Consider the following 12,590-nt stretch of genomic DNA (forward strand, 5'->3'; position numbering starts at 1 on the left):
GAACATGGTGTTATCACCCAGTCCCTGCTGGCACAGAAGGTACCAGTGGCACCATCTGCTCTCCCAGTTCATTCCTCTCTCATTCCCAGTTATGTTTCCACAGAACTTGTTCTTTCTGCCCTTCAGACAATGGAGGAGTGAGTCCAAATACCAGGTTCTGCCCACAAAGAGGCTCAGATAAATGTCTCCCTGCATGAGGCTCCACCACCTCGTTGCCCACGACTTTGTCCTCACTCCAGGGGATGTGGAGAACAATTCCTTCCTTCCTTCCCTTTCCAGAGCAGCCTTTGAGCTCCTGAGCACTTGAGCCTCCTGCCAGCTTCTTGCTGTTGAAGACCTGCATGAGTTTGGGTCCCTGCACATTGGTTGATGGATCTCAACCACCCATTGAGCCCTTCCAGACCACCAAAACTCCCTGTACAACTGTAGGACCATGTCCTCAATGGCAGAAAGTACCAGGGCAAGGTGATGAGGAAAGCCTTGCTAGGTCAGAAACACGAAGGAATACTTGGATGCATCTCCCAGCTTCAACAAGCTAAAACGATGAGTGAGGTGAGAAGATAGATCCACTATGGAGACCACCAAGGACCAATTTCATCCCCCTCCATCATTAATGGGCTGATTTCCCACCAGCACCAAGGTGCTGAGTCCAGAGCCAGCGGGTGAGAAGGGATTATGAACCCACCAGCGCTCGATCACCTTGGACATCAACCAAGGTCTCTTCCTTCATCCCACCACAAAGAACACTCATTTCTTCTCACACTGTTCCTATCTGTCATAACTACAGCCTGTGTCACTGGCCAGCACATCCTCATCACCTCCCCTCTGGCTCATACCACCAGCTAGGACCATGGTTGAGAAGCCACCAGGACTGATGGGACTGGCATGAGGGTGATGGGACACCCAGAAGAGCTGTGGCTGCCCCATCCCTGGCAGTGTTCAAGGCCAGGTTGGACACAGGGGCTTGGGGCAACCTGTTCTAGTGGAAGGTGTCCCTACCCCCGGCAGCAGGTTGGAGCTGGATGAGCTTTAAGGTCCCTTCCAACCCAAACCATTCTGGGATTCTATAGATGAAGAAGGGTTTTGCAGCCACACCATTAACTTTCCCAATTCTCCTCTTCTTCCAAGGACCTTCACCCTGTCCTGCCCCCATCACCCATGGGCTTTTGGCCTGCATAAGGAGCACCAGGGAGGAAGGGAGGAAGCTGCAAATCCATAGCTGCTCCATAAGGAAGAGTTGCCTGATCTGGTGCCCATTTCCCACCCCAACAGCTCCCAAGTTAAAAACCTGGGTACCACAAAGCAATAAGAGCTGAGCACCAAGTGATGCTCAAAGAATCAGAATGGTTTGGGTTGGAAAGGACCTCAAGACCATCTAGTTCCAAAACCCTCATGCTTCAACTCTACGATCAACCCCATACAGATACGAATCCATCCTAAATCCAGGGTTTTTAACCCAAAACAGGTGAAAGCACTTCTTAACTCCCGGATTTGCAGCTCACATTCATATTTCAGGCAGCAACTGCATCCGGCAACAGGGAATAGGAATAAAGATCCATGCGAAGCAGCGCTGCCCATCAAATCATGAACCCAAGGTAGAGCTTTCCATCCAAATATGAAGTAATAAACCTGAAAGCTCTGTGGTGCTTCCCTGGAAAACACTAGGAAGCATCTAAATCTCATCTTCTCCCTAGGAAAGGAATAGTGGGAATTGCCTTCTTAGGTGGCCATGAGCAGCTCAGTCCCTCCCGTAACTGCAAGGTGATGCTGGTGGAGAGGAGGAGGAGCCCTGCTGAGGTTTGAACCCTCCTGGCACAGGGAATCCTCCAGGAATTCCAAGTATTTCTGTTCTCTCCGGCTTGGCACCGTGCTCCCTTTGCTATTTTCCTTCTGGTGCGGAAGATTTCCACGACAAGCTGCTTCTCAAATCCCTCCTCATCTTCCATCAGCCAAAATTGATTTCTTGTCCCAATTTTCCTCATTTCCATGGATTGAAATATGTCATTTATTTAAGGGAGGGGTTTTCCCAAAGCACTCAAGTGATTTGTGCTTTTAAATCTCCCTTCTTGCACAAATACCCCCTCTACAACCTTATTCCAGCCTTTGGAATGTCAATGACAGAGCTTAGAGGAGCTGCTGGGCTCCACTGTACGTTCTCCATCTCCCTCATCCAGGAATTGCTGCAGGGACACAAGCAATCCTCACCCTGCTCCATGTCCATGCTGGCAGCAGGACCATCCACAGCTCAGTTTAGCCAAAACCCAGTTATAACAACCAAAACTATAGGTATATTTTTAATACTGATGATTTCTACCACGACACCTTTAACATCAGCCATCGGCAGCTACAGTAGTGGAAGGTGTCCCTGCCCATGGCAGGGGGTTGGAACTGGAGAAGCTTTAAGGTCCTTTCCCACCCAAACCGTTCCATGTTTCTATGATTCTATGGTTAAATCAGTGCAGGACCAGTGAATAAATCCCAGGTCGGAATGATCAATCCAAATAGATTGTTTTCCAAGGCTTGGGAATGCATCAGGGCTCGCAGCCACTGGGAAAACCCAGGATTTCTGGGCACCCCACCACCACCCCGCAATGCCACCAGGTCCTTGTGCCATTCCCAGGCTGTTCCCACCATCCCCATGCCCTTGCTCTTCCTCACCTTCCTCTCCTGGCCGTGGGAGCCAGGTGCATCTTCTCCCTGTGCCTTTTCCTCACATTCCCGAGCTTTAATGGCTTTAAGATCCCTTCATGTGGTGATAAATGGGACTGAAAGCAATCCCCCAGGGATGGGGATGAGGGATGAGGATGAGGGAAGAGGGATGAAGGATAAGGGATGAAGCCCAGCCCCGTTTCCTCCCAGCTGGGTACCAGTGCCACAGCCGGCAATGGGCGGCTGCTGTTCCCATTGGCATCCCACTGTGAAACCCGGGATCAGTGATTTCGACAGCAGGAAAACCTCCCTGTGCCTGGCACGGTGCCTGAGGCCACTCCAGCAACACAAGTATCTTCCTCCAAATAGCATAGGAGAAGGTGGGAAGCTGGGAAGAGCCTCTGCAGCAGGATGTCCAGGCTTCAGACTGAACCCTATGATGATCCCTCCTCAATTCTCCAGCTTGGAAACTGCCCTTAGGAGAACCACCCAGGCTTTATCATTGCCCAAAAGGCACCAGAAAACTCAACTTTGTAATAAAATGATGAAAATCGTGAATTAGGAATAATTCATGACTAAATTAGGGGGGAGGAAGACAGGTTAAACCCCACCACCCGTAAGACTTCGTTGCTTTTCATCTCCAAGTATTGATGTTGCTCAAAATTTGCATGGATAGAATTACATGCTTACAGCAAATATAAATATCCCAGAGCTTAAACTGTACCTAAAATGTTAAATTCCTGCTCAAAACCTGATTTCTTACAGCTTGTATGAGATTAGGGGTCACCAGTGGTGACCACAACCTCACCGTGACATCTCCAACCCTTCTAGAATCAATTCTAGAATGGTTTGAGTTGGAAAGGACCTTAAGATCATCCAGGTCCAGCCCCTGGCATAGGCAGGGACACCGAGACATGCAATCTCTGTTCTCTACATGCCTGGAAATCTCATGTTCTCCTTGGACTTAATTCTATCTGAAACCTGCAAACTGGTCCAACCCAATTCCTACAGGAACCAGTGAGAGTGAGATGGAATCTGTGTTGCTTGGGCAATGAAATGGTTATTAGGACAGAGGTGTGAGGGCCAGGATGAAGATTCCCAACCTCTGCACTGACCCCAGTGATGCTAAACTGGTTTCTGTGGTCAAATTCACATCCTAGCAATGGTCTGGATGGGGCAGGACAGAGCTGAGCTGTAGCTTGGGCTGAGCTCTCCTGGTTATCCAGAGCTGCTGTAAAACCAGCCTGGCACAGCAGGGAGCAGCCTTGGGCTTGCTTTGGGTCATGAGTTCTCATTGTAGGATCATGGAATGGTTTGAGAGGAACCTTAAAGCTCCTCCAGCTCCAACCTGCTGCCACGGGCAGGGACACCTTCCACTAGAGCAGGTTGCTCCAAGCCCCTGTGTCCAACCTGGCCTTGAACACTGCCAGGGATGGGGCAGCCACAGCTTCTCTGGGCACCCTGTGCCAGCGCCTCAGCACCCTCACAGGGAAGAGCTTCTGCCTCAGAGCTCATCTCAGTCTCCCCTCTGGCAGGTTAAAGCCATTCCCCTTGGCCTGTCCCTCCAGGCCCTTGTCCAAAGCCCCTCTCCAGGTTTCCTGGAGCCCCTTTAGGCACTAGAGCTGCTCTAAGGTCTCCTCTTGGTTGGGATCATCAACCTCTCAAGCTACACAAGGACAAGCCATGGTGGCTGGGGGTCTCCAGTGAGCTTCAGTCTCATTAGGAACCCACCAAGAGGAAGCACAAGCTCATGGTCTGCCAAGCTGGCACATCCTCAGCACAACCCATCCTGGTCTCCATGTCAGACACAGCATGGATGGGCACAGATGCCTGCGGGAAGCTGAACCAGATCCCCAGGAGGCAGCCAGGGCTGTTCTCCCCATCTCAGATGTGTGATTAAACCAACCACCCAAACCAGCCTGTTCCCTGAAACCCAAATGTCACTGGAACAGGATGAGATCTTCCTCTTCTTGAGAGGGAGGAGGGAACATAGAGCACGGAGCAGCCTTTATCATCAGGAGGAATTAGCTGTGAAGCACAAAGAGAACAGAAGTGACATGTCCTTAACTAGCAGATCAGCAGACTTGCTTGCTTGGTCACCATGAGCATGACGAGTTCCTACAACAGTGGGTTTTAGCTCTTGTCCAAGTAGATTTCACATTCCCTGTTTGTTAAACTAAATCATGGAATGGTTTGTGTTGGAAGGGACCTTAAAGCTCATCCAGCTCCAACCCCCTGCCATGGGCAGGGACACCTTCCACTAGAGCAGGTTGCTCCAAGCCCCTGTGTCCAACCTGGCCTTGAACACTGCCAGGGATGGGGCAGCCACAGCTTCTCTGGGCACCCTGTGCCAGCGCCTCAGCACCCTCACAGGGAAGAGCTTCTGCCTCAGAGCTCATCTCAGTCTCCCCTCTGGCAGCATAAAGCCATTCCCCTTGGCCTGTCCCTACATCCCTTGTCCAAAGCCCCTCTCCAGGTTTCCTGGAGCTCCTTTGGGCACTGGAGCTGCTCTAAGGTCTCCCTGGAGCATCTCCTCATCCTGATGCTGCAGCAGCTCCCGGCCTTGCTCCGTACCTACATCAGTGCTCCAGCCCTGGCAGCGTGTCGGGCTCTGGAAGCAAGCCCAGCCCGTGGGAGCCGCAGCGCTGCAGCCCCTGCTCGGCAGCAGCTCTTTCAGGACAGCGGGAGGAAGCAGAGAGCTCTGCTCCATCCTGACGTGGGTCTGCAGCAGTGTCAGCACAGGGGAAGTGCTGACCACAGCAGAGATCGAGCTCCGATCCCACCTGAGGAGATAACAAACGTTCCTATCAAGGAGAAGCAGTTGTACGTTGGGCTGAGCCTCTGCTCATCCCTTTCACGTGAAGGAAAAGAGGGAAAATCCAGCTCCAGCAGGAAGGAGCCGTCGGCCGCGTGTGTCAACGTGGGGCTTTGATGGGGAAGGATCTGGCTTCCTTTGCAATGTCAGGGGAAGGTGAGACGTGATGTTACTGTCACAGTGCTCCTCGACAGCAGCAACACTGGGGCATAGGCACGAGATGAGGCTGTCAGGAGAGGTTCATCCTCCTTTCCCAGAGCTGGTGCAGGGCCTGGAGCACAAGTGTGATGAGGAACGGCTGAGGGACCTGGGGGGGTTCAGTCTGGAGAAGAGAAGGCTCAGGGGGGACCTTCTCACTCTCTGCAACTGCCTGACAGGAGGCTGGAGCCAGGAGGGGGCTGGTCTCTGCTCCCCAGGAACAAGGGACAAGAGGAAACGGCCTCAAACTGCACCAGGGCAGGTTTAGATGGAGCTGAGGAACAATTCCTTCCCCAGAGGGTGCTCAGGCATTGGAACAGGCTGCCCAGGGCAGGGCTGGAGTCACCGTCCCTGCAAGTGTTCACACACCGTGTAGCCGAGGCCTCAGTGACATGGGTTAGTGGTGGCCTTGGCAGAGCTGGGAATGGTTGGACTTGATGATCTTAAAGGTCTTTTCCAACCCAGTTGATTCTATGATTCTATGAACCTCCCACTTCCCAGGGAGCAGAAGGGAAGAACAAGGTCATTGATGCTTTGCTGCTCCATGTCCAACACGCTGCATTTCCCTCAACCAGGAAGCTCCAGAATCTTCCTGGTGAACATAGAGCCCTGACCACCTGCATGGCAGGGGTTGGAACTGGATGATCTCTAAGTTCCCTTCCAACCCAAACCATTCCATGATTCTGTGTTGCACAGGACCTCCACCCCATCAGCTCTACGAAACAAAGAGGGTCTCAGGAGCTGTGTGCTGGGAGAGGAGATGAATTCAGATGATCTGAAGACCAGCTCTAGCGACCTTGGACCCTCCACCCATTGACTGGCCAACACAAGTGTGGGACAACAACAAGAGACCTGGGATTTGTCCCACAAACAGACCCCTTGGTAAACCCCATTGCATGGATTAGTAGAGTTCAACCCTACCAACAGAACCATAGGAGGAAAAATGAGGCCATCAAAGAACTGGGCTCCAGGGACCACCAAGCAGAAGGGATGAAGAGGAAAGGGTTAAGAAGGTTTATGGTGATTGCCTGTCTCCGTGGGATTTGGAGGCAGATGCCTCCTAGACAGATGGAGCAAGACTTCATCCTCTTAATGACACCCATAATCTTCATTCCATTAGGAGATCTCAGCAGTTTGGTCTGGGAGCACCAAGGAGAGGAAAAATCCTTACCTGCTCCTGAAGATGCTGCTGGTGACCCAGGCAGCTGAACCCCAAAGCTGCACTTGGGGTTGATGATCATGGAATCATAGAATCATGGAATGGTTTGGGATGAAGGGACCTTAAAGCTCATCCAGCTCCAACCCCTGCCCCGGGCAGGGACACCTTCCACTAGAGCAGGTTGCTCCAAGCCCCTGTGTCCAACCTGGCCTTGAACACTGCCAGGGATGGGGCAGCCACAGCTTCTCTGGGCACCCTGTGCCAGCGCCTCAGCACCCTCACAGGGAAAAGCTTCTGCCTCAGAGCTCATCTCAGTCTCCCCTCTGGCAGGTTAAAGCCATTCCCCTTGGCCTGTCCCTCCATCCCTTGTCCAAAGCCCCCCTCCAGGTTTCCTGTAGCCTCTGAAAGCAGCAGGACCCAAAGGCCTGAAGAGATGGTTCATTTCTCAGGAGGCTTTTCCACCTCCAGGATCCTATGGAGATAGGGCATGGAATCACCTGGGCTTGCTGCATCCATGGATTAAATCCATACCCACATGAACCTGCTTCTAGTCAATGCAAAACCTCTAGGAAAGAGTCTAGAAACTGGTTCCAGTAGATGTTCAAGCCATCGGCCTTGATGGTGCCTGATGGCACGTTTTGGGTGCCATCAGCATCAGGTGAGTCCTGTCCTAATGGTGGAGCCTAATGAGACCCCTCAGACCAGGAGCCCACCCTGAGGTGTCATCCCATCAGCAGACAGCACTGGTGCTCCCCCTGTCCTGCTCCAGTTTGTGGTCATGGGTAGGATCCACTCAAAAGAGGACCACCACATAAAGAGGATGGATGGTTCCTCCTCCGAAGAACCTTCACAATACATCTTAAGGTTTATTTAAGGGTTGTAGTAAAGCTACAAAACATTAACACATGATGGGAAGGGGATGTGGAGGATCAGAAGAGCACAAAGACACTGGTGTTACTGTCCCATTCCCACACGTCAACCAGCAGCACCTGGGTTGTCCCACAGCCCCATCTCACCCCCGGCAGAACCCAACCCTGATACCAGAGGGAAACTTGGGTTACCTGTAGTGGAGGAGTTGACCTTCTGCACTGTAATCCCGATAAATGTCATATTCCTTCTCAAACACTCCAGAAGGCGACGAGCTGCAACACAGGAAGAGTGAACAAGGAGTTACCAACGGTGACTGCAACATGGACATGCCCTTAGTAAAGTCTCCTTTGCTCTAGGATGAGCGAAGATCCATCCATAGAGGCAGGCTCCTGGTCCCACCAGCCTGGACTCTGCACTCAGGACCTACTCGCATCAAATCACACCAAGCTTGGGGTCGTTTATCAGTTGTGGAGCAGATGATGACCAAGTTCTCCATGGTTGTCTCCAGCTTCACTTCACACCCTGCAAACACCGCATTCTCCCTTAATCTATGTTATTGGTGAAGAATGGCTCTAGACATGCTTGGACAGATCCCAAACATCCCATAGCTTTGTCTCCACCATGGTCCTTTCCAAGTGAAGCCCTTCCTCATACCTTGAGCATCGCTCTTGCTCCTCGCATGGTCAGAGCCAACATGGGAGAGGTGTTGAGCACCAGAAAAACCCTTTTAAGCCCATTTTCATCTACATGTTGCAGCTGGTTACGTCTGAGCCCACAGAGCCCTCACGGGAGAAGGTCACAGCACCAACAGCTACCAACCAACTCCAAGAGACACCCTATCTGAGCACACTGCTTGGAGAAACACGAAAAGAAGCACCTGGAGGGGCAGGATGTTCAATGCCCAGATTTTTGGGGTGATTTTAGCAAGTTCTGAGCAAGAAGATGTCACGAGGTCACAGCATGTGACCAAGACTAAGACCTGTGTCCAACATGAGGGCTGGTTCATGTTGGAAAGACATGCGCAGAGGCTGCCCCATCCCTGCCCCATCCCTGGCAGTGTTCGAGGCCAGGTTGGACACAGGGGCTTGGAGCAACCTGCTCTAGTGGAAGGTGTCCCTGCCCGTGGCAGGGGGTTGGAGCTGGAGGAGCTTTAAGGTCCCTTCCAACAGAAACCATTCCATGATCCTATGAAATATCAGACCACAAGCAGGAGACAATCAGGGAACTGGGACTCTTCCACCAGACAACCCAACGTTCTGGAAGACAAAGGTGCTGAGTTCACAGATGTTTTGTTTCTCCATCAATAATTGAAGACATTTTGCAGACCCACGTTTGGTTCTGGGTCTCCAGGTTACTGATGTTGGAGCAAAACCTGCTCTAACCAACAGGTCAACTGGTCCTGCTACGGCAGTGTTGCAATCATGTTGGAAGGGTGCCCTGAGGTGTCCCCAAAACCTTCTCTCCCCCATGAAAAGCCAGCCCAGCTCCCTCATGTTCTCCTCACACATTATGTTCTCCAGCCCCTGATCATCCTGGTGTTTCTCCATTGAACTCACCCAAGTTTATCAAGCTTTTCTTGTCCTGGAGAACCCAAAACTCTGGTCTAATGAAGAATAATTACTTCCCTTGACCTACTGGCTATGGGTCCGATGGATGCCACCACCCTCCCTTGCTACCAACATGTGCTGCTCACCTGCATTTAGCATAAACTTGGGTCCTCAGAACTGGTTCCCAGCCACTGCCCAGAGAGGGTTAGTTCATCCCAACTGTTCCATCCGGCCTTGCTGAGCTCCAGGAGGTTCCTCCCAGCCTGTCCTCACTCTTCCAGGTCCCTCTGACCACCAGCCCTGCCCTCAAGCCGAGCAGCTCATCTGCAGATGAGGGTGACTTCTGCCTCCTCTGCAGTTATTGATAAGGATGTGGAACAGGACAGGTCCCAGGAAGGGCCTGGGAGGAGTTTCCCCCACAGCCAACCATCAGGTTGGGTGCAAACCATTAACCACCACCCTCTGAGCCTGAGGATCCAGTTTTCTTACCCATCTATTAGCGTCCCTGTCTAGACTCTAATGTCCCAACCTGGACACAAGGATGCCATGTAAGGTACATCAAAACCCTTGCTAGGGTCAAGGCAGATGCTCCCATCATCCAGATTCATAGTCATACCATCAACAATCAGGTTGGTCAACCATGACTCACATAGGAAATCCATGCTGGCCATTCCCAACCACCTTCGCATCATCCATGTCCACAGAAACATCTGAGAAGACACTCCATGATCAGGGTAATGTTGACCAACCTTTAACTGCTCAGGGCTGTGGGCAGGTTGCTGCCACCCTTGCAGATGACACCATACTCCTGCTAATGCCACCCTCAACATGGCACTCCCTTGGGTAGCCTCTTCCTTCCCAATCCAATCAGTTCTTGCCTACACCATCCCTTTGCCTTCTATTCCATAAAGCTGGTGAACATGGCCAAAGCCCACACCTCTACAAGAACAAGTTGAAGACCAAAACAACCATCAAGAGACACCTTTAAACCAGGATGTCACAACTTAAGACAAGTGGCACGACTATCTGGAGCCCATCACTCCACAGCAGTGAGGTTGTACATCACTGGTACCAAAGACATGTTCTACATCTTCCTCCATGTCCTCCTCCTTCCATGAAAAGGAGACAAAACCACGGTGGGGTTGGTGCAACCTTAACTTTAGCAATGTCCCTTCTTTTGTAGGTGGACCAAGAGCTGAAGCAGAATCCTTACTCAAGACCATGTGTTTTAAGACCTTTCAATGTATTCCCCTTTTCTCCAGCTTCTGTTGGGAGGTGAAGGTTCTGTACCAACATCTCAGTCCTGTTGTCCTATATAATGCACTAAAGTCAATATAATCAGCTTTTCAGGCCCATTTATTTTACCAGAAGCACCAAATCTTCCTCTAAAACTAGAATTATCTGCAACTCAGGTTCTGAACTTGTCCCTAAAGTCAACTCAACTAAACCAAACCAAGAGCAATTCCATCCTGGATGGCAGCAATCAAGGAGGTGTCTAATGTGGAGGAACCAAACCCCAATTCAGATCAGTGCTGAGCACCTTCATATTCATGAAGACGATGAAATCACTGCACACTTGCCAAGACATCCTCATGTATCTTCATCAGGAGTGGAGTGATAAGACAAGGGGTGATGGGTTCAAATTGAAACAGAGAGATTTAGGTTGGATATAAGGCAGAAGTTGTTCCCTGTGAGGGTGCTGAGGCGCTGGCACAGGGTGCCCAGAGAAGCTGTGGCTGCCCCATCCCTGGCAGTGTTCAAGGCCAGGTTGGACACAGGGGCTTGGAGCAACCTGCTCTAGTGGAAGGTGTCCCTGCCCGGGGCAGGGGATTGGAGCTGGAGGAGCTTTAAGGTCCCTCCCAACACAAACCATTCCACGATTCCATGACTTGCATTAGAGTAAGATGCAATTAAAATGCTGTGTGTTGTGCTAAATGCAAACTAAATGGTTATTCCTCCATAAACGTCAACGTGAGTGCTTATTCCATTAAAAAAGAGGCCTTGTGACATGTTAACTTACTTTGAGAGACAACAAACATCACCATAGAATCACAGAGTAGTTTGGGTTGGAAAGGACCTAAGATCATCTAGTTCCAACCCCCTGCCATGGTCATCTTACCACCATGAGAAGAGATCTCCTCACTAACCCCACATCTGAGGCTGCAGCTCAGGAATCTTGACTTTGAGACACTGGAGCTATTCCAGACAACTCTGTGCACCAACAAACCTAGATTTGCACCAAAACAGGGCCCAGAACACACACTGAGCTCTTGCAGCTCCATCCATGCTGCCTGCACCAGCACTGCCCTGACCAAGGGGATTAAGGCAGCTTAATAAGGGGAAATCAGTCATTCAAATGCCACAAGAAAGGGGCCTTTCTGGCTCCCACCCTCCTGCACCAGCCCCCCATCATCTGCCCAAACACAGCTGGGATCCAGGACTCCTCCTAATCCCTTATTTGACTAATGGGATCTTGGACAACCCTAATTATACTGGAGCCAGACTCCAAACCCTACTGACAAATGTCTTCTATGACAGTCACTAAGACAGATGCCTGGACGAGGTGTTCAATGTGCTGCTGAGATACAGGAGGTGCTCCTAAAAGCTCCCAACATTTGCCATCAGGTGAGGTCTACTTCACCTCAGCACACACAGGGCACGTGCGCTGCAAGACCCATCGGCTCCATCCCTGATGCAACACTTGGTGGGCACAAAAAAGAGCAGTTTTGGGGCACCCAACACAAGAGGGACGTGGAGCTGTTGGAGTGAATCCAGAGGAGGCCCTGGAGCTGCTGCAAGGGCTGGAGCAGCTCTGCTCTGGAGCCAGGCTGAGAGAGCTGGGCTGGGGCAGCCTGGAGAAGAGAAGGCTCCTGAAGGGGAGACCTTAGAGCAGCTCCAGTGCCTAAAGGGGCTCCAGGAAACCTGGAGAGGGGCTTTGGACAAGGGATGCAGGGATGGGATGAGGAGGAACAGCTCCATCTGGAAGAGGGAAGAGTTGGATGGGATATTGGGAAGAAGTTCTTCACTGTGAGGTTGGTGGGACACTGGAAGGGGTTGAAGGGAGAAGCTGTGGCTGCCCCATCCCTGGCAGTGTTCAAAGCCAGGTTGGACACAGGGGCTTGGAGCAACCTGCTCTAGTGGAAGGTGTCCCTGACCATGGCAGAGGTTGGAAGTGGATGAGCTTTAAGGTCCCTTCCAAAGCAACCCATTCCATGATTCTATCTTTAAACAGCTCGTCACGTCTAAAGGTGGCCCAAGACCAGCATTAACACCCAACAGCTTCAAACTGAACCTCAAAAGAGCAGAGAGCATCAGGAGCAGGAGCATCAACACCATCCCTGGAGCATGGAAG

At 51.4% G+C, this 12,590-nt stretch overlaps 1 protein-coding gene across 2 annotated transcripts in view; it reads right to left on the bottom strand.

The window, feature by feature from the left end:
- ARHGAP39 (Rho GTPase activating protein 39) overlaps positions 1-12,590 on the bottom strand; it is a 113,669-nt gene that overhangs the window by 17,910 nt on the left and 83,169 nt on the right. For both annotated transcript variants that reach the window (XM_030478029.1, XM_030478039.1), the window contains exon 3: positions 7,883-7,963. In XM_030478029.1, the coding sequence (XP_030333889.1) occupies positions 7,883-7,963 (81 nt within the window). The remainder of the gene's footprint in view (positions 1-7,882; positions 7,964-12,590) is intronic.

The sequence above is a fragment of the Strigops habroptila genome, chromosome 1 (assembly GCF_004027225.2).
Source record: "Strigops habroptila isolate Jane chromosome 1, bStrHab1.2.pri, whole genome shotgun sequence".
In the NCBI taxonomy this organism is placed as follows: domain Eukaryota; kingdom Metazoa; phylum Chordata; class Aves; order Psittaciformes; family Psittacidae; genus Strigops; species Strigops habroptila.